General features: G+C 36.1%; 1 protein-coding gene across 2 annotated transcripts; it reads left to right on the top strand.

Moving 5' to 3' along the window:
- The first annotated feature begins 1,626 nt into the window (after positions 1–1,626).
- Positions 1,627–22,060, top strand: LOC145667480 (uncharacterized). Of its 2 annotated transcripts, XM_081734956.1 has the most exons (5): positions 1,627–1,748; positions 2,860–3,046; positions 9,872–9,921; positions 17,457–17,610; positions 20,889–22,060. In XM_081734956.1, the coding sequence occupies exons 2-5, from the start codon at positions 2,966–2,968 to the stop codon at positions 21,774–21,776; spliced, it is 1,173 nt and encodes a 390-aa protein (XP_081591082.1). In that variant the 5' UTR covers positions 1,627–1,748; positions 2,860–2,965; the 3' UTR covers positions 21,777–22,060. The 2 variants fall into 2 exon arrangements, with proteins under 2 accessions (XP_081591082.1, XP_081591083.1); XM_081734957.1 differs by lacking the exon at positions 2,860–3,046 and having other exon boundaries at positions 1,639–1,713.
- The last annotated feature ends 684 nt before the right edge of the window (positions 22,061–22,744 follow it).

Raw genomic sequence — 22,744 nt, 5'->3', positions numbered from 1 at the left:
ACGGGTTGGGGGTTGCAATTCTTACAATAAGGTGGCTATAGTTCGAAATCCTTTAAGATTAGATATATGTTAGGAAAATAAGGTATGCAAGGTTGTAGACCGACCAAATGCGGGACTGGGGGCGAAGTTCCCAACTATCCGAAGGCTAGTCCCTATATATATAAAAGAGATACTAACTGCTTGATCAACACCCAGGCCACTGAAGCTACAAAATTGAAATTTGGACAGGGCACAGGATTTGCGGCGTAAGATCTATTAAGAGGCCTCATCCCGGCGAAATTAAAATACCGCTAATTTATAGTAATTATGTGGTATCTTCAAATAGATAAAAGATAATCGAAATGTGGAACAAGAGCGCCCTAGACAATATTAACATGAGATACCGTTATCACGACTCACTTATCTGCTTTTGATTTCGAGCCATTTTGAAAATCGGCATTTATTTTCGCGTTTCTAAACGGCTGAAAACGGAAAGCCACTAGGTGACTTGTGATAACGGTACTTCACGCAAAATAATATTGTCTAGGGCGCTCTTGTTCCATATTTCAATTATATTTCATCTATTTGAAGATATCACATAATTACTGCAAAATTAGCGGTATTTTAATTGCGCCGGGATGAGGCCTCTTAAGGAAAGATATTTGGAAATTCGACGGGGAAAGTTGGGAAAAAGGATGGCAAATATTATCTTAAAATTTCCGTATCTCAGAATATTGCGCAACTATGATGTGGCCATCTTAGCGCAAAGATTGCACTAAAATGGTACCAGAAAACTTTACACAGGAGTAGAAGGACTCCTGGAAGCAAGTGTGCAGTGATACAATGGGATACCTGGAAGAAGAACCGGACTTGTTAACGAAAATCGTCACTGGTGACGAAACGTGGATCTTTCAGAATGATCCAGAAACGAAAAGTCAATTCATGCATTGGAGAACTCCGTCAACGCTGCGAATGAACACGGCGTGCAAGAGCAAATCGAAAGTGAAGGTGGTACTAATTGTGTTCTTTGATATAAATGGCCTGCTCCTGATTGAATGGGTATCATCAGGTCAAACAGTGAATAATCAGTATTATCATCATGTTTTGGATGAAGCTGCGAGAACGCGTAAGATAGAAAAGTCCTCTCTTGTGAAAAAAAAAAAAACAATGAATGGATGTGCATCATAACAATGCCCCTTCGCATATTGGTTTGACCATTAAGCAGTTTCTGGCAGCTAAGAAGACTCTAGGTTGGAAGACACCTTATTCGCCCGACTTGGCACCGTGCGATTTTTTTTCTTTTTCCGAAAGTGAAGTCCACCCTGAAGGGAAGTCATTTTCAGACTGTGGAAAACAACGTGGTACTCAAGATGGTAACACCTTAAGATTTCCATAACTGCTTCCAACAATGAAAACTTCGTATGCAAACGTGTATAAAGAGAGGAGGGAAGTATGTTGAAAAAGATCACCTTTAATTTGCAAGTTTCTGATAATAAACCGTACTTTTAGCACTAGTCCCCAGCGAGATCTCGTATAAATCAGTATTTCTCTCTATTATGCACAAAATACTTTCTAAACCAAAATCAACCATATTGTACGTATTTTTATTGTTTCTATGGCTGCAACTGCATTCTCAAATACATTTCAATTTGATTTGAGAATCTTTATATGAAAGTAATGAAGCTGCGAGGAACATGGATGAAAACGTTGATAGATGTTAATGAAATTTTTGACGTATGGAATTTTAAGTTATATATTTTTTACACTTGGTACTACTGTTAATTTACGTATTTATTTTTTTAGAAACCAAAATATGATTTTTTTCTTTGTATTCTCTATTTCTAAAACTAAACCATGTAGTTCGTTAAGCATAAGTTACTAGGTAACCATATTTTCGTTCTTTTGAACTCTGTTTCAACTATGAGTATTTTACGTAGCCATTTTGTTGATAATATGTAATTAATTTTTTTTACGGATCTACGTAGCTTCTTATCACTAGGGACCGGATGTTAGGCAAAATGCCTATTCTTTAATATTAAAGATATCAAAGATAACGTTTTAAAGTTTATATGGGGGTTATAGTTTCGATTTAAGCCAATTTTAATTTGCGAATTTTGCCTATTTCGCATCATACTGCCTAAATAATTGCTTTAGTGCCTAATGTTGCCTATTCTCTCTATGACATTGAACATTGTCTATGACTTGAATCTATTTTTTAATTTATTGAGTATTTATCTTCATTATTTCGGGTTTCATTTTAGTGCCTATTTTACTGCCTATATCTTAAATTTTAAGTGCCTATTTTACAGGTTTTTAGTGCCTAAACATTCGGTCTCTACTTATCACTATAATACTACAGGCGAGATAATTTATAAAGTGCTTGTTCATACCTGGTAATGAAGCTATATTTATTCTTTTCTTGGCGTCTCTAGTCCAGGAGTGTTCAAATGAGTGGGCCATGACACAAATTACGTTATGGAAATTTTAACGGCAGGAAGAAAAATGGCTTAAAGTTTCAAGGACTGGATTATAAGAAATGTCAACGTTGTTATAATTCGTGCCTGTTTGTATGCGTTGAAGAATACCTGTTACAGACAGTTAAAACAGTTACATATTAAGATATGACACTTTCATATGTCAACAATTTTGCCTACTTCAATTTAAAGAGAACAAAGACATGAACTTTTCAGCACCCCCTCGTATGTTAATTCTTAGGTAGCTGAACTGGAACCTATGTTCAGACGGAACATACATACAAAATTTTCCTTATTCCAGTTCACACTTGCTTTTCCTATAAATAAACAATACATTTAGCAAAGATATTGGACACTATTTGGTGCTCATCATAGATTTAAGTACTTCTCCGATATTCTCTTACAGATCTCCGAATCAATACGGGGCGTACATAAAATAAAAGGATTATAATTGATGTTTTCATTAAGGAATACAAACATTATAGTTACCATCATTCCACACAAAATTTACAATGAACTTTCCTAAGATGCATAACAACCCTCTGAGAGTAACTAAGGAAGAGTTATTTATCAACATATTATTTACAATCTTTGTGAGTATGTTTTGTGGCACTATTTTTATACTCTAAGATACAGGTGCGGGTCTTGAGGGACGTCACACCAATAAAGATAAATGTGTCAATTCCTAATGTATCAATGTATCAATTCTTTTATTAGCTTCCTGAAGTTGTACGAAGCTTTCTTCCCTTAGTTTTAGCTGTAAAATATAAATTTTTGCCTATTCCATTTCTCCCTAAAGCTCCAAAACTGACATGAAATTATTGTCTGTAGGGTCTATATTAAAACGCTACGTTTATACATCGTATTTCAAAAAGAATGATCTGATTTGGGACGGTAATGATTACGAAACATGGGACGTGCAGGCAAGGAAATGAGTGTTGTTTGAATTGGCGTGGCCTAGAGTTTGAGATAATCGCCGTTAGATGTCAGTCAACACGTCTTCTCAGTTTGCAGTCAGTCAGAAGATGGCGTCCGCTCATCAGAAGGCGTTTTGTGTGCTGAAGTTTGCAAAGACTGAGTCAGTGATTTCGGTCCAGCGTGCTTTTCGTTTGCGTTTTGGCATTGATCCACCTGCACCCAAAAACATTCGTCATTAGTATCGCAAATTTGAAAAGACAGGATGTTTGTGCAAAAGTAAGAGCCCAGGTCGGCCTCGAACTTCCGTCTAGATCAGCGTCTAGATGTTGTTTGTGCTGCTGATGGTGAACACAGAGAGCATTTGTAATAGTTAAAACTTGATGATTTTGTGATTATTTTGCAATTTATCACATTTTTGTACTATATTTTGATCAATACATATGGAATTTTAAAATCAGGTCATTCTTTTTGAAACACCCTGTATATCTGTAGCGAAATTCCTTTCGACTAAGAGATCACGGAAATCAGAAGCTATTGAACATACCGTTTTCGCTGGTACGTTCGAAAGTTTGTGCAGAATTGCCAGCTTACATTGAAATTTTTTAAGAAACGAATGTTTTGTGGGCCAAATTGAGCACATAAGATTAACATTGTCGTTGGGACGCTGCTAAGGTAAACAAATACCAAAGAGGAAAATTATATTCTTTACAAAGAGGAAATAATGATCTCGATGTACGTTCGTTTTGTGAACTTCCATTAGGTTTTGATGATGGTGAGTTAGGTTTTTGATTCGCAGCCTATAATTTTCAATTTGTCTTTGTTGTATGGTGGAATTAACATCTTGTGGGATTATATGTCCAAATAGTTTTAATTTCTCTTGATTTGTCGGGACATCTATCCGCCCTTGTTTATATAATGTACCTTCATACAGTTTTTTAAAAATAAATTACCAATAATGACCAATAAAGAAATGGAAAAGTCGTGTGGAAAAATGTGATGAACCATAATAAGCACGACTGTTTGATGTAATGTTTGACAAACATCATTATTAGGTGATCTCACGCGAGTCAGTCAGAAGATAGAAAGTCAAACGGAAGTCAAGTAAAGATCGGTAATCATGTTAACAAATAGTATATTGCTGGACAGATACAGCATTCTATTAGATTATAGTAATATGTAGCTCCACCCGACAATGTGTTCAAACGCAAAACATGCAATTTGCGTTGAGATGTCATTAAATTACTGTACACACGCAAATATTTCCATCTTCATCCATGAAACCTTGATAACTTACAAGGCTCTGAAATATCTTTGACTTACATTATTGATACCTATTTTATAACATTTATATGTTCTTAAAGTACAGTATACGTTTTGCTATCTTGTTTATTTGTTGTTGTACTTACATTTTAAAACCCATGTCAGCATCATGCCGCTATGGGATGTGGGCTGTGACGTCATTTAAATGCGAGACAAATTAATGTCTAACTGTTTCTGCTGATCCTACAATACGTAAATATAGTTTATGGTCTCAGAGCTCAAGAAAATGACTGATAGTTTGTGTATGGTTCAATCAAGACCGTTAGAAAAAAAAATATATATTTTGCGTATGAACGGTTTTGTCAGGCTTATGAAGATAACAAATAGCTACTATACCTAGCTGTACTGAAATATCGATTCTCGTGATATTAGCGAAGTCAAACAGTCCCAAGTCGAATTAGAGAAAAGATGGGTAGCCGTTCATACTCACCAGATGGTAATGGTAGTGAGGCGCCCACCCAGCGTCTTAAAGACAATTGATTTTCAGCGTTGCTAATCTGTTTATCGTACATAACATTTTAAAATTATCTCTTTTTTGGGTAAAATTATCGTACTTCTTATTTCCAGTCGCAATATTGAATATTTTTGGTAATTAAACTATAATAATAATAATAATAATAATAATAATAATAATAATAATAATAATAATAATAATAATAATAATAATAATAATAATAATAATAATAATAATAATAATAATAATAATGATGTTCCAAGGGACTACCACTAGTTTGGAAGGTAAAAAATAGATATGAAAATAAGCGACGCTAAGTCTTTGTGAAGTTTCAATTGTATCAATCGATATAGTTCTGCTCTTCGTGCTTTTTAAATTTGGTCAACCCATAACTGAAAACAGTTCTCGATTTTTGTTTTTTTCTTGTATTATATTTCTACGTAGTAATTCTGTCTTCCTGTACTTTTTTAATTTACCTAATTACTATTTTACTTTGTTTTATCCCTACTATTTATCTTTCTGAGCGTGTCCGTTTAGACCTATATTTGGAAGAAATTTGTTAACTGTTGTTCTACAAGTCAAATTCTTTTCCTTACGCAAAAGATTTTCAATTCTTTTCTTTGTTTTCTTTAGCACTCTTTTGATTTTTAAGTATCTCTAGAACATAATTGTGTTGTTATCGTATATCTTCCTATTATTGAACACAAACTATCGCACATTGTATGGGAATTGAAACTACGGTATGATTCGATAATTATCGTACATGTTAGCAACACTGCAGTACTTAAAAGAAAGATGTTGCGAACTTTGGTCTAGAATGGCGAGGGCAAAGGCGAATATAGGCCGAGGCCGGGGGCTTTGACCCCTCAGTTTTTTGAGTGGCAAAATAATTGAAGCTATTATTTATATATTTTTGAAAATTTATAGTAAACTCTGATATATCATAGTATGGGTTTTGGCTGCCCCCAGTTTTTATCTTGTATATCCGCCACTAGGAGAGGGGAACTGATGTGCTGGTCAGACATCAGCACAAGGGCATGAGTTGTAGGCCCTGGGCCTGTAAGCATTTTCGCGGATCCCAAAAATTTCAGATATCCTCTTATGTTATTGGCTGATACAGATAAGACATTAAGAGTCATGACCTACATATAGCGGAAAGTGAAAGCAAACTGCTGTCGGCCGTCAGAGCCGAACATGCTAGCGCCACATGCTAGTCATGAAAATCGTCTTTAACGTGGGTTCAAGCCCTGTCCAAGGAAAGTTTTTTTTTTATTTTTTAAAATCTTCATAACACTTTTTTCATTAAAATAAGATTCAAAATAATGCTCAAAAAGTGATTTACATATTATTTTTTTAAATTTTCATAACATTTTTTCATTAAAATAAGCTTGCAGTTTTACTATACGGATCCCTAGTAAAAGTAGTAGTAGTAGTAGTAGTAGTAGTAGTAGTAGTAGTAGTAGTAGCAGTAACAGTAGAAGTAATAGTAGTAGTAGTTGTAGTAGTAGCAGTAATAATAATAATAATAATAATAATAATAATAATAATAATAATAATAATAATAATAATAATAATAATAATAATAATAATAGGAACAGCTTAGAAGCCCCGCAGGAGTTGGTTAGGTTCTGTTCTCCTGCCCAATTTTTTCTGTACATTTTACATGTCCAACTTCAACCAGCTGGCTAGGGTAGCGCGCAAATACTGAAACTCTTGGGATCGGCGTAAATGCGCCCCTTAAATTTTTTCCCACCAGTTTGATATTAAGAAGGTAATAAGGATTCAGTTTTTAGAGGAATATTGTTGATAAATGTATTAGAAATAAAACGAGGCGTGATTTGATAGTGTAATACAGGATATAGATACTCCATTCTTATACATTCGCTGTGGAAAATAAAAATGAATGAAAAAAAAACTGAAAAAATGCTTCCTCAAATATACCTATTCTCTCTGGAATGGGAGATCCTATTAAGCTGAAACTGAAATATGATGTTCCAAATTAATCATGATATTTCAAAAATGTCTAGATTTCTTGAGGCCAACATGGATTTTAAGTCTTTTTTAATTCGGGTAAGGAAATTTAAATGAATTTCCATCGGTATCCTGAAAGGTATTACGTAGCTGCTATTTGAAACTCCGTATCATTTCAAACGAAACTAGTACGGAAATTTTGATTCAAGAGAGTTTCATGGTGCGAGCAACTTTCTGAAACTTTCGTTGGTGTTGGGGTAAGACTGCATTTACATGCCTTTCTAGTTACAATAGGCCTTGCATATATGTACTGCAGAAGTACTCTCTTAGGTGTTTCACGAAATTTGTTAGAAATACAGAAAATGAGCTCGAAATATAAAATATTTTTTTTGTGTTTAAGTCAATAACATTGATTCGTCCAGCAGTGGATGCAGAATTCTGTCCAGGGGACTTGAGAGCCTGCCTTACTATAGTGCGTCCAGTAAGAGAACATCTCTGACAGCTCGCAGTGACATTGCCACTTCTCGCGTGTCAAGGTTTTTTTTTCGGTGCAACTGTAGTGGCAATTTAATTAATGGTATAAGAGAGAGTGATCGTGGTTGGTAACACTGGTATCAAAATAGGGGTTGCAATGTCCCACCGCATGTGGTGAGAAATGTCAGAGACCATCTCTTGTTGGCCGTGCTATAAAAATAATACAAAATTTAACATTTTTTTGCTTGTTTATTCATAAGTGAAAGGAGATAATGAAATGCAACTTACCACATTCATTGATAATGTTATTCTACAACAGAGAATATGAACTTGAATAATTTTCAGTGTTGTTATCCATACAAATTACAGTGTTACCAGAATAACAACTTTCCCATAATCTAAGTTAAGATAGTACTAGAGGAACGAACTTAGTTGCATTTGATTGCATATTATGTTGTTTTCGTTTCCTGTGAACTCCTTTGAAAATAACTTTAGTATTTAGTTTTAATAACTGTATGTTAAAACGATTTTGTTTATTACAAAGTAAATACAACTATTATTTAAAAAGTAGTTCACAGGAAAGGAAACCAAAACAACATGATACGTAACCAAATGCAGTTGAATTCGTTCCTCTAGTCGCTGCCTTAACTTAGATTATGGGGAAGTTTTTATTCTGGTAACACTGTAATTTCTATGGATGGCAACACTGAAAATTCTTCAAGTTCATATTTTCTGTTGTAGAATAACATTATCTATGATTGTGGTAGGTTTCATTTCATTATCTCCTTTCACTTATGAAAAACAAGTAAAAGAAAAATGGTAAATTTTGTGTTATTTTTAGTAAGACAGGCTCTTAAAGAAATTAATTTCATTTCCTTTTAGGGCAAGTGTGATTTTTGTATATGTATATATCTTAAAATAGTAAATCTTTATTTTTATATAATATCTTGCTTATCGGAGGTTAAACTCCGACCTCGCTTGCGTACGCCACTCCATTTGTTAGCTTGGTTAGCGTAAATTCATTACCTTACGTTTGAATCAAATCTCTCAACTAGAGGGAGCCTCTTGTTTTTAGTATAGTTGGGTTCAAATTGCACCTGGCAACTATAATATCACCGATAGCGAGTAGTAGTAGCTGTTTGAGTTTTATTTTACTTGCAGTTTGTATCTTTCATATCCTCACTATCATTGTCGTCGGGAGCAGGAGAAAAAGTGGATCTGAAAAGGTAGGGGATGCGTGACGTCACGCCGTCCCCGTTTCCTCTCTTTGCCCATTGTAATTTTTCTAGAAAATGAGGGGGCGCCACAGATATTTTCTGGAAATGATGGGACGGCGTCCCCCCGCGTTCCGCCGCACTTTTACCCCTGGTCGGCATCACATAAAATTTGGGTGGAATGTCTACGAAATTTGTTAGATTGTGGGGTATGGAATAACTCAGGGAAGTGGCAAATACGGGCTCTTCCTCCGGAAAAGTTTTAGAAACTAGTCTTTGTACATTGTACAACAACTTTAAAAATTTGTGTTCCATTTTTTTTTACCTTTGATTGTGTGTTTTTGGAAATGTACTACTAAAAAAGAAACTCATATTTTACCATTTGTTTGTTTAACCAAATAGATAAATTCAACCTTGTTTTGCAATTTTAATTAAACTTGAATGATACCAAGAGTATGTTAAAAAAATGAAAAAAGGTGCATACACATACATGTAGAGATTTGCTTGCTCCTCCACCTGCTCCGCGACCAATCCTTCCCCTCACTACCCCCTGTATGTTTGTATGAGTATAGCGTACATGCTTGTTTCTGTTGGTCCCGAAAAAATTTGTGACCACAAAGTCGTCCAATTTTTTATATCAATAAAATCTTGTACGAAGTTCTTAATTTGTCCCCTAATTTTCGTTATTACGCCTACACTTAAAAAAATGAAATATTGAGGGGGCATGAAAACTGTTTTACAAACATTGGTAGGACCACGTCTCCTGTGTCCGCGGTGGGATTGACGATCGTGCTCACTATACAGAAGACAAAGGCGCCCATCAGGGGGGGCAAGGTGGAGCGCTTTCCCCCTCTAGAGGAAATTGTACTTCGGAAGATCGAAAACCCAACATATTTTTCAAAATATTTACCACAAAATTTGAGACTACACTTGAAATGTCGCTTATACTTGCCCCCTCTTGGAAACCGCAACATGGGCGCCCTTGACATAAGGCCATAATAATCAAATTAGAACTTAGTTTTAGGGTATTTTTGCTCTTGAATTAATAACTTTTATTGTCATTACAGATTCTTGAATTGCAAAGCTTTCCTTTGCACACAACTCCTAAACCGGACAGGTAAGTCAGTACAGATAAGAATCAAACGTGATTTAGGTGTAGTTTTCAAACTCTATAGCACATACTACTGAAAGACAATACCGTAAATGAAAAGATGAAAATTCAATCCAGAATTAGAATCTGAACTTTAGTCAATGTGATGTCTAAAAATCCAGTTAATATCTGATTTTTAGACATAATTAAGTAGAGAAACCTAAATGCACACTCCGTAAGGGTTTGCTTCAACGTAACGCAAAATTTGCGATAATCAGCAAAGCAGTTATAATGACTTTTTGAATTTTGTACGTCTCGTAACTGTACACTGAATTTTACGAAGACTGGTGTGGAATGTGAGCCCTAGTGCGTAACGCATATTTTTTCGCGCTCAACCCTAGCCATAGGAACTAAATACACGTTTCTGATTGGTTGGTGTTATCTGCTGGTCCGCCAGCACACATATTAATTGAAGTTGCACCACCCAAGTGTGACGTAATGTCACATGGTATTGTCATGGGGATAAAGGTGAAATGAAACGAGGTCTGCAGGACTTCTTACCCTCTTCGCTCACTGATGCTCGATCAGCTTTGTTTCATAACGTATTTGTTTTTATCAACGTAGTTGTGTGTGCAAGGTTGATTAATTACCACGTGACATTACGTCACGACCAGATGGTGCAACTTCAATGTAAATTTAACTACATCCCAATGGGGGGAAGGCAAGAAAGCGTATGCCTACCTTTCCCTGTCCTGGTGCCTCTGGCATCTCCTTACTAAGTTTCCACTACCACCTACAACCTCTCACTTTGTGAGGAACCCAATTCTGCTGTTTGTTTATAATGCCATTGTTTTTAAAGGCTATCAGAAATTTCCAGGTAAATGGTGGAAAAATCACAATTTATGCATTATATATTACATACAGGGGCAAATGAGTTTAATTTTCATCGTATTTTAATGATAAATTTAAAAAAAAATAAAAAAAACTTTCCTTGGACCGGGTTTGAACTCACGCCAAAAGCTATCTTCATTACTAACTCGTTCGCTAGCATTTTTGGTTACGAAGACCGACAGCTTCTGCCATTTGATTTGTGCTATATGTATGCTACATGGCGAGAAACGGATAACTCCAACCAATCAGAACCGTGTATTTAGCTCCTATGGCTAAGGTCAAGCGTGATTAAAATATATTCGTGCGTAACGGTTGCCTCACCAAAACTAGGTAATGGTCTCGTTGATGTTTGAAAACAATTTCTTGACGTTGTTTATATTTGCAACATTTAAATTAAACAATCGATGATTTGCTGAAATACAAACCTTTTTGATGAAGGCACTTAAATTAAGTCAGTATTCTCCAAAGCAATTTAATAATTATTGTTCTCACGCCATTTCCATTGACTATAGATCACTCAAATATTAATATAAGCATAGTAATCTGATAACTACTTTATACCTATTGATGCACTGCCAGTGGCGTAGTTAGGATTTTGTTTCGGGGAGAGACTATGCACAACACGTGACTAAGCACTTACATTTTTTTCTTTTGGGTGCCGACAAATTTTAATAAAATTGTGCATATACGAAATTTATTTCGGTGCGGGAGTGGCTTGAGCCCGATAGCCACTCCCCTAAATACGCCACTGTGCACTGCTAATTTTGGTAATTTTTTTTCAATGTGTGATACATATTCCACAGTAGTTTTCTTTTGTTGCTAGTGAGAACAGATGTCGCCTCACGGAAAACATGCCACTGTTGTTTTTCGTCATCGTTATGACAATGGATCTTTGATTTAAGTGTGCCAATTTTTTTTTTCAAATTTCATGATTCAGAATTTCTTTATAACACATTAATTGAGGCGTTCGATGATAAAGTTGCATAAGTCAGTTTTTGAGACATTGTGAGATGCTGAGACTTTTTATTAGAATCGATACAGCAGGGGTGCCCACAAAGGGGGGCTATGGCGCAAACTGCGTCATTGAAATATTTGGGGGGGGGGGTAAAATCTATATAAATATGAGAAATAAACTGGTCATTAGAACCCTCAATAGAGTTTGGAAAACTCGGCGCCGGTCATTGAGACATGATTCTTTAATTTTCTAGAGCATTTTATCATTTTCTACCGATACGCAAACGCAGTTCACTTTTGTAACATGTGTTTAGTTTCTGGTCAGTTGCGCAAAGTTTAGGTTCCGCTAACGCAACCGATATTAAAAGGAGCCCCCCTTAATGTCAGGTTAAAAAGAAAGCAATTCCTAAGCATTCGAAATTTCAACTAGCCTTCAAGTATTTTCTTTATTCTTAACCCTGCTGCATGACGTAACTCTAATCAGTATCATTGGAATTTGGAATATAGACATATTCATGTTTTCTTAGTTTAACGTCCCATGTTTTTGCTAACAGAGACGGTGATAATAATGGATGAAGATAATGGTGGAATTAAGGACGTAAGAAGAAACGCGAGAACCCTAAGAAAACCCACGGACACGGTGTTCGTCCATTATAAAGCCTACTTGACAGGTACGATGAATTGAATAATTACGTTGTGATGTGAATCAGAGAGAAAACCTATGTATATTTGTTTTTGTAAATGTCGCAATGATTTTACAGGTAGAGTCTAAATGATAGTTCGGGCGACTTTTCCCTTCACCAAATTTTATTACAAAGTAAAGTAAATACAAATGTCTTTGATTTAGTGTCTCTTTCTTAGTGACCAAGTGAATGAATATCAGTGTTTTGCCGGGTGCCCCTTCCACTCATGGCAGTTTCCAGAACACTTAGCAGGTTGTAGGTGAGATTGGGATAACCCCTTCAGCTCACGGCGTCCTCGCAAGGTTTCCAGTTGAAGATGGGATCCCTAGTCCAGTGCGACATAAGGTAAAGGAAGAGGTGTGCTCCTAGTCCCACAGTGACATAGGAAGGTAAAAGTTAAGCGATCAGTTGGTAGACTGATGCTGGGTCCCTTGGTGGTCCGCCTTTTATCTGTCCTCTTCGGGTCCTTTCGTGAGGTCCGTCTTCTTTCGGCGTTCCTCGGTGTCTTCCGTGTTGGCTTCTCGTCTGCTACACTGTTTACAATCAATAGCAAGTGTTGTGTTGACATCTGCTTTTGTCGTGATGGGGGATCCTTACAATATAATATTTAGTATTTAGACAGAAAATAACCGAAGCTCGTTTCCAGGAAATCCAAAAACAAAACGTAACAAACATAAGTCAAAGTATGTAAACAAATGAAACTAGGAAATAAGCAGATAAAGAACAGAGCTGATGATATAAAAAACGAACTTCAACGCAAACAAGGGGCCACTTTGGTCACTTGGTCTCGCCTTGATCATTGAGTCTTCACATATCGAGCAAGAATCTTGGCACGAGCATAATGGCGGTCATTAATCTCGGATCAGCTTCCTGTATATTGTTAAGTGTAACCTCTATTTTCTATTATGTTGATAAACATAAAACAAGAAGTTTTTTGAATACGGAAATATTCCGTAGACAGGATTATTCCCATTTTCAAACTTCAGAATTCTATAAGTATCATGTTCACGATTCGTATATTCATTATTTAATATTTCATTAATCTGATTGATGTAAATGGAATTTGTTACCTGAATTAGTTTATTAAAAGATGCATCTGAATTAATTTGTTTTTCTATTCTACCGACTTTTATAGATAGTACTCAATTCCTTAGTTTTCTTAATTTTGTATTTTCTTTGTCGTCTCTCAACCTAGATATTTAAGTTTATGTTTTCATTTACCAAAACAACGTCAATTTATCATACTAATCATAGAACGGCTGTTAAATAATTTGAATGACACCTCTGAACAAAGATGAATATTATGGTTTGCTAAACTGTTTATTCTCTTAGTTATTGGATAATTAGCAAAGGTTGGCAACATGGCGTAGAATGTTTTACACAATAGAGCTTCATGTTCTTTAATTATTTCAATTTAAATTTAAAACACAATTTCAATTTTAGACACAATTTAGTGTATTGCAATCTTTTTAGTATTATACATATTTTTTTGTATATTCTACGTTTCTGCCTTCCTTCTTATTTAACAAAATAGTGCGGAAACAGAATTACTTGAAACAGGCCGATTCGTCTATTTTGAAACGGGCCATCTTCTATAATTATATAATATCAACAAAAAGTTTTAAAACAATTATAGTGAAGCATCAACTGGGCCAGAGTGCTGTCTTTTTCTTTTTTAAATAAAAATCTCCCGCAAGGAAGATGAATAGAATAGAATAGAATTAGCAAATAGAGAATACCTTAATTACAATGCATCAGAGGTATTGGTGTATTAATTGTATTTAGATTTGAATAGTACAATGAAACTAGAGGAGAAAAGATTAACCCCTTATAATAATTATATATAGCTGTTTTCTGATTAGTATATTATATTATATGCAATCTCCAACGGACAGGAATGAAGTTGGGGAGGGCGCGGCTCAGTGGTAGAGCGCAGAGTTGGCGTGGATCAATGAAAACTTGACCCACGACCCACTGACCCACCACCCACCATGACCCACTCCGACCCACGACCCACCATAACCCACGATCCACCGTGACCCACTCTGACCCACTCTGACCCACCACCTACGGTGACCCACTCTGACCCACCACCCATCATGAACCACTTTCATCCACTTTGACCTACTCTGACTCACCAAAATCCATCGTCATTAACTCTGAACACGATCCACGGCCTCTTCTGAACTGACTAAAGAGTTTACACTTGCAATAAAACAAGACTGTGAAATTGTCACTAATCGGAGTTTGAATTTCTAGTCAATCGCTCAAGCACCACTCTGTTACAATAACGGTGGATCTGACCTTTACGATATAAAATGGTAAAGTGTTTATCAGTGAGGAAATTGAAACAGTTTGAGGTGGGGGAAATTAGTGTGTGCCTAAAATATACTTGTACTAAGAGAGTATTCTTGCAAGTGTTAATTTCTGAACGCATTCCACAAGAAACTTCTATTCGCAGGAAAATACCCCTGTACAATATGGAAAAGGTTATGGTTTCTCAATTCATAGTATTTTTCTCACAAAAGTCTTGAAAAATCAGTTGTTCATAGGGTATAAAGGTGCCCGGGTACCCTATGTGAGAGCATCTCCATAAAGTATGCTCATAATTGTAATTTGTGTAATCACTAAAACACCACCTTAAATTTAAGTTACAAATATGCATAATTGCAATTATTATGAATATTTATTCAAAAGTAGTTTACCTAAAGCAAAAAAGAGAGTTACTAAAAAGTAGGTACAAAGTTGAATAACACAAATAAGCCATTAGTAATACAAGTATACATTTTCCGTAACTCGTAATTTTCCACCTTAAAACAAATCTGAAATCGGATTTATTTCCTGTTGGTAACTTTTTCGTGGTAAATCATCCGCAGTGGAATGAATTCCATCCTTCAGCCAAGAAATAATTACCTCGTCTACTTTGAGCTTGTCTAGCGGTTGGCCATTAACATTGATGAGCAAGAAGTTAGACAATGTTTGAGCACTTAATCAATTTCTAATATCAGTCATCTGTAAATTCATGAGGGGAAATCCCCGTTCGCACCCTGTCGTGGAAATTGATAATACTTCTACCCGATTTCTGCAACTTCTCATCGACAATCTACTTGTTAGACTTAAGTCTGATAACGATTTTTCTCGGTCAGTTTTGAAATACTCAGCAAGAAGTATCATCTCTCTATCACCATACATCTTTTCCATATCGACCATGTCAGTTGGCAATGTTGACTCAGGTAGAACAGAAACTTCATCTACCACGACTTTGATAGGGAATCTTGTGAATAAATTATCAATTAAAGCCTGATAAACTGATGATTTCTTATTTGTTTATAAATTTAATTTTTGTAATTGCACATGAAGGTTTGATACCATTACCAAGTTCCCTCCCCCGTCTAGAAAGCGAAAGGGAACGAGGTTTCCGGAAAGTATTCAGAGGTGAATGGGAATTTCCCTCCTTCAACTTCAATTACCACACTGCTGTTTGCCATGTGCCAAATTAAGATGAATTTCAATTAAATTATCATTGTATAATGATTTCCTTGTTGAATTATCAAAAGTTTTCAGTGGAAAAAAGGATGAAATTTCAAAGTTCCAAATCAAAGTAAGTAGACCAACGTAAAGGGAAAAAGTGTAAAATTTTCCATACAATTATGCGTACAATCCAAATTTCAAATTTCCGTGTAATTAAGCTTACAGTACAAATTTTATGCCTATTTTTCTCACAACTTTATGGGTTGATTGCCCTGTGCTGTGAGCGCTCCATATAATAAACATAAGCTTCAGCAATTATTATACCAGAAAGCAATGGATATATGAAGCCAAACACTGTATTTTTTGTTTCTGATTTTTTTTCTGAAATAACATCGATCGTTTTCGATCATTTTTACAAACCAACTCACTACCAATTTTCCATTTATAGAAAGTGTCTCCCCCCACATAAAGGAGAATTTTAAAAAAATGCTAGGACACATTCTGTTTATTTTCAATAAAGAGTTAATTCACTGAATTTCAGCTCCGTAAGTTTAACGGCTTGCGAGATACTCATTTTTTTTTTCGCAACAATTCGGATCCTCACTACCTCCTTAGGATATTATGCATTATAATAAAAGCAATATAACATCCCAATTTGGATTAAGGCCTAACTATATACCAAAAGTAATTTCACTTGACTTTGCAATTTGACCGTGAGGATCAGGCACACATAGTTACATTCATTTTTTTATAAATAATTTATATATTATAGTGATTCAAAAATGTATTTTTTCCAGTAGTAATCTCTAAAAGCCCACAGGTCTCGAAAGCCAAGTTGTAGTGTAAGTCCTATTCCTATTATTACTATTAAAAATATCAATATCCAAAAGTGCCCGAAGTTCTTTTTTCACTTGGTTAGATATACTCACCTCAGGTAAGTAGACAGAAACAAGTGGAAAAGAAAGGGAAATGAAGGTCTTGAAAGTAAAACGGAGACAAATTTACCAGGCTTCAGAAGATACTCTCTACAATGCAGTGAGCAGAGGGGGTCGGTAGATCATACTGAGTCGGTGGGTCGCAGTGGGTCATGGTGGGTGGTGGGTCGCAGTGGGTCATGGTGGGTCATGTGGGTGGTGGATCGCAGTGGGTCACAGTGGGTCACATGCTGTTGACCCACGACCCACTGACCCACTCAGAAAACTTGACCTACTGACCCACCAACCCACTGACCCACTCCATCTCTGGTAGAGCGTTCACCTCCGGTGCTTTGGGTCCCTGGTTCGATCCCAGCTCGCGCCGTGTGGACTTTTCTCGTCGTTCTCCCGTTTCCTCTCACTTTATTCATTCAACCATTTCACTCATCTCTCATCATTACCGTCTCCTTTAGCCTAACCGCCATAATCGTGGGACGTAAAACTTAAAGATTTCATTTCATTTTCATTTCAAGGAATAAAGTTGGTAATAGAAAGTAATTACAACTTAATACAAAGTTCTATTTTATTTTGCACCATAAAATTTGACCCGTAAATTATAAACTGGTGTGAACTCTTTACATCTTTCCAGTTGTAGTGGAGCAGGAATCTCCCCTCATCCTCACGACTGCCGAGTGTTTAAATTATGTTTTAACCGCAATGGACAAGTGGGTAGTCATGTCTTGCGCTGTCCCAAAGGAATGATATTTTCTGTGAAACACCGTCGTTGTGAATTTGATGACAAAGTGAGTTTGGTGACTATTGATACACTGTAGATCTACTAATGATTGTTCACGATAAAATTATGGATATTTTAGTAGATAATATTATAGTAAATTTATATATTATAGTTTGGATTATTCTGTTTGCTATTCTAACGTTTACTCTATGTTACTTTCTATAAAATGTGAGGTTCAAAATTACTCTCGTGAACTCGAAGTTCTACTCACTAGCTCCAACGTTTCTCCCGCTTCGCAGTTCCTTTGTATTAGGTGTAACACGAGACACAATATCGAAAATCTAGCAGTGTTAAAGTGCACGGCAGGATAGCTACATTTTAGGGAAAGTAAGCTCCAGGCTGAGAAACGCTAGGAATTAAAAGCTGGTAGTGACATTTCAGAAAAAACGGATACCAAAATAACTGCAGAGGTGAATAAGCACTCCAGTGACCTGAACACTTCAGTGTCAAGAAAACAGAAACGCAGGAGCTTCATAAAATTTGTATTAATGGACGTGTTTCTATCGTTCAGGCATTAATGATACACAAGAATGCTCGAAGGCGGCACACGTAATGCAGTCATAAAATATGGAATTTGGAGAACTGGAATGGCGTCACTTGTTGGGTGGAATCGAGCCTCTTTCCCATCACTGGATGCATATTTGTATGTCGGAGACTATGCCAAACATATCATAGGGACTTTGTTCAGAAATTGGTGCATCTATTAACTTATAGAGGCAAACCATGTTATTCGGAAGTCTCCTTTTGACGTTGCATAGTCTAGATACTGGAGAAACATATCAAACACTCCTGGGTAACCACAGTTATCCAACGGTATATACAAGTGTTATTTCCGGAAATTGATACCATTCTATGGCCAGTGGCATATTTAGGGTGCTATCGAGCTCAAGCCCCCTCCCTCGAAATAAATTTGTTAGTTTTTTGCATTCCACGTATAACAATAATTCTTCTTACCATTTCTAAGAATTTCATTGACTTTCCGTTTTCTTATGCTCTTTGTTCAGAAATAATATTGTATTTATCAAATTTCATTCCATGTAAGAACTACGTTCTTTTTTTTCTTTCGTTCATTCTAGTCTTCTGTTTCTTTTTCTTAGTTGTTACTTTCTTTAATTTCTCCTATCATACTTTCGACCGTTGTTAGTTGTGATTCAAGTCGACCGTTGTCACTAACACCAAAACTAAGAGGAGCTGATAAGCGAAACTGATGTTCCACAGCAATTTGCATGGATATCAACATAACGGGCCTTTAGTTATTATAGCTAAGGTATATTTACATCGTTTAATTATAAAGAAAGGTAAATGTTTGAATCAAAGAAAAATAAGAGGGGGGAATAAGTAGACAGAGAAATTAGGTAGGCAAAGAGGATGCTTCCTTTTTCTTCTATGAGTAGTATAAAAGGTTAGATTTACTGCTAAATTTGTGTATTATATCACAATGCACCAGCCTGCAATTGAGGAGTGTATTTCCAAAAGATGCTAAATACGTTTGATAGAATTCTTCAGAAAGTGCTTAAAACTATATCTTTTTTTACATTGAAACACTGTGGCAAGTGATATTTCAAAACAGAATTTACCACAGAAAATAATACAAAATTTAACGTAAGAGGTTCCTCTTCCATATTCAATCCAAAATCGGACATTTTTTGGATTTAGCATGTTTTGGAAATACACTCCTCAATTCTTGCAATTAAAACTTTAATTTATGCATACGTTAAAATATATTTAGCTCTCAAATTCAGGTGGGCAATTGCCCTCTGCTTTCGCCTGTTGTGCATAGCTCCCCTCGAAACAAAATCCTAAATGCGCCACTGACGACAATAATGTTCCTACCCATACTGCTGGCTCTGTCGAAGCGTGACTTGTAGAACATGACGACGAGGTTGAACATCTTTCCTAGTTCATCCATTCCACGGCCTCAACATCATCAAGGGCTTACGGGTTATTTTGGAAAATGAGTTCGTCGTTAATTTCCATCGCCATCGTGTGCTGCATGAGGAATGACGTTGGTTTCTACGAGGGCCGTCGGATGGTAACCTCCAATTGGTTAAAAAGGAATACCAAAGTAAACAAGAAGAATATATTATATAGGGTTACATCTGAAAACTACTTCTTTGCTCTGTTTTTCAATATAGTTTCCATAAACATTCAAGCACTTATCATATCTTTGCACTAGCTTAGAAATTCCATCAGCATAAAAATTTTCCGCCTGTGTCTTGAGGCAGTCTGTGACCGCATCTTTCAGCTCCTTATCATCAGCAAAGCGCTGAGATCCAAGCCACTTCTTCATATGCGTGAAGAGATGACAATATTATCACAATTTGTGGAAATTCATAGGAAAGCTCCGAGATTGTGAAACGTCGATTTTCACGAACTTTCCCATTAATTTTCTGAAACGGTGACCACTGATGGCCTGCTACTCCTCTCTTCGTCATGAATATTTGTTCGTCCAGTTTTAAATGAACGAACCCATTCACGAACAACTCCTTCACTCATCACACTTGGTCCATACATGGCACAAAGTTCCCGACGAATAGCTGCACTTGGACGGGTTTTCTATTGTAGCACACATTATGAGTCGCTACAAAAGTGGAACAAGTGATCAGACAACTTTCATTCTACCACGGTTGGATGCAGACTGATCCACCGCCCACGTCTTTGCAAAGACGATAGCGCTGCTCCCACTACTTCACACACAGCGACCAATCGGAGGTTACTTTCCGAACGCACCTCGTATTAACCATAATTAAGGAGGTATATGGACTATTTCTATGAGACAGAATCTGTATTGGATACTAAAGGTGATATTGGATGTTAACACACACGAGTGTACGAAGCGCTTACTTTCAGAAATGTTTCTAGTATTTGATCATCATCTGTATGTATACAGTTATTTTGTGTCACGTGAATGGGCAAGGGCAATGTGGTCTAATTTTATTAATGAAAAAGATAACAATGCTGAATTAATTTTTCTTTTCCTTTGTACAGAGCGTTCAAAAAGTCTCTATACACCTGAATTGTCACATATTCAAAGCAACGGGAAAATTATTTTACTCAAAATTTATTATATTTTATGGCATAAAAGCACTATGTACAGGGCGTAGCATATACACACACATTTTAACACACATTTTCGCAGCAAATGTTGGAAATGTCCCCCATGAGCCTCCCAACATGCTTGCACACTATTCAGGTGTATAGAGACTTTTTGCACGCTCTGTATTAAATAAATATATGCTGTAGATAAAAGATTTAAATTCTACTGTATTTTGTTTCGTTTTGTAGGTGGAAGACTGCATTAATTACACTTCTAGTGCTGCCGTCATTTACGCTACAGAACTAATAACTGACAATCAGAAGAGATTTCAGTGCAAGGACTCTCACCCCCATTGTGCAGATTCCGAGCACCTAATGATATGTGGTCCTTACAACAATTTTTTGGGTTTCATTAAGTGCCACACTGAGTGTCAAAATGGAATCGAAAATTGCATTTCTATCGCTGACAACATCAGATACAATCCTCCAGATTTTCTTCGTAAGCAGCATCCACAGTTTCCTCAGTTGACTGCAACACCAGATTTTGGTTTGTTAAAGACACCTATCACATATACGCTTAAGTCATACAATGTTAATACCGTGTGCAAAAAAGTTGGAATGCATTGTGCAGACACTAGGACCTTGGTAGAATGTACTCCTGATTTACATGTTATCAACTCTTGGAACTGTGCTAGTTTATTAGAGGAAACACATGCACTATGTGATCCTGTGACAGACAGCTGTGTGGGATCGGTAGAAGTTTCTGGAAACTCTGGTCCTAAGAACGTGATATTAAGGTCGTCCTATTTAGAGCGAGCGTACGCGGAAGTACTTAGGAAAACAAACACAAGTCGATACATCTGTAAGTCTTCTGGACTTCAATGCTATGACAACGACACATTAATAGACTGTGGAGATAATTTAGAAGAAAAGTACGCAATATCTTGCAGCGATTTGTTCCCAGGTGTGAATAGTGTTTGTTGTAAGGACAGTGCTTGTGTTTTGTTAAATGAGCCGAATTCAGAAGAAACGTACAATCATCGTTACATAATTCTCAATTTAAGAGTAAAATCATTAAAGTCATTAGAGAAAAGATCTCCACGATATTTACATGGTAAATCAAAGCGAAAATTATAATTGTGTTAACTTATCATGATCAAACGTTATTAATAGGTTTTATGAAAGGTCTACATCCAAAGCTCATTTTAACATTGTTTCTACCGTACCAAGCCATATTTCAACTCTGGTTTGTCTCACAATTGATACTATAGTTTAATAATAGTAGAACTGGTGCCATATCGATTGTAGAAAAGAAACTAAAATTTATTTAAAATACTATCTTCTTCTTCTTTTCTTCAAGAGAAAACTTAAAAATACACAAAATTTAGCACTAATAGATCCAATGAATGCAAGGTATATAAAATAACAGGTAGCCCCAGTTCGCCTTTAGCGTTTGATTGCCTCCCTGTCTGTGACGTCATGTGGAGGGACTTTTCCCCATCTTGAAACAGTATACGAACTAGCGTAATTGCGTGTACAGTATTTCACGTGTTCTCTTGAACGATACCTAGCGATACTCAAAGACGTTATAAAATAGAGGATTTGCCCATATGTATCTTCATCTTACTAACTGAATGAAGCAAAAAAAAAAAAAAAAAAAAAAAAAAAACATTGACACGTCTGATTGGCTACTCTCGTTTCCACCATATATGTTAACTCAAAACATTGTGATCTTCATATGTAGACATGTAGCGTGTCTGTCGTTTATTTTTATTTAAGTCTTTGCTTCAGATTTATATTCTACAATGATTATATGCTGCACGTACGGGTGTACAAATGAGAGTGAGAAGAAATTACCCGAAATAACCTTTCACCTGTCCTATATTTTTATTTAAGTCGTAGCTTCAGATTTATATTACACAATGATTACATGCTGCACGTACGGGTGTACAAATGAGAGTGAGAAGAAATTACCCGAAATTACCTTTCACCTGTCCTATATTTTTATTTAAGTCGTAGCTTCAGATTTATATTATACAATGATTATATGCTGCACGTACGGGTGTACAAATGAGAGTGAGAAGAAATTACCCAAAATAACCTTT

Source organism: Thermobia domestica, chromosome 13 (assembly GCF_964235325.1).
Source record: "Thermobia domestica chromosome 13, izTheDome1.hap1.1, whole genome shotgun sequence".
Classification (NCBI taxonomy): domain Eukaryota; kingdom Metazoa; phylum Arthropoda; class Insecta; order Zygentoma; family Lepismatidae; genus Thermobia; species Thermobia domestica.
The sequence above is the reverse complement of the archived record's forward strand: the minus strand, read 5'-3'. Positions and strand labels throughout refer to the sequence as shown.

What these genes read in the sequence shown, in the direction of transcription:
- LOC145667480 (XM_081734956.1), top strand. Translation starts at nt 2,966, where the DNA reads ATGAACTTTCCTAAGATGCATAACAACCCTCTGAGAGTAACTAAGGAA. An exon ending in ACATATTATTTACAATCTTT is followed by an intron (nt 3,047 to 9,871) that starts GTGAGTATGTTT and finishes TTGTCATTACAG; the next exon opens with ATTCTTGAATTGCAAAGCTT. An exon ending in ACAACTCCTAAACCGGACAG is followed by an intron (nt 9,922 to 17,456) that starts GTAAGTCAGTAC and finishes ACATCTTTCCAG; the next exon opens with TTGTAGTGGAGCAGGAATCT.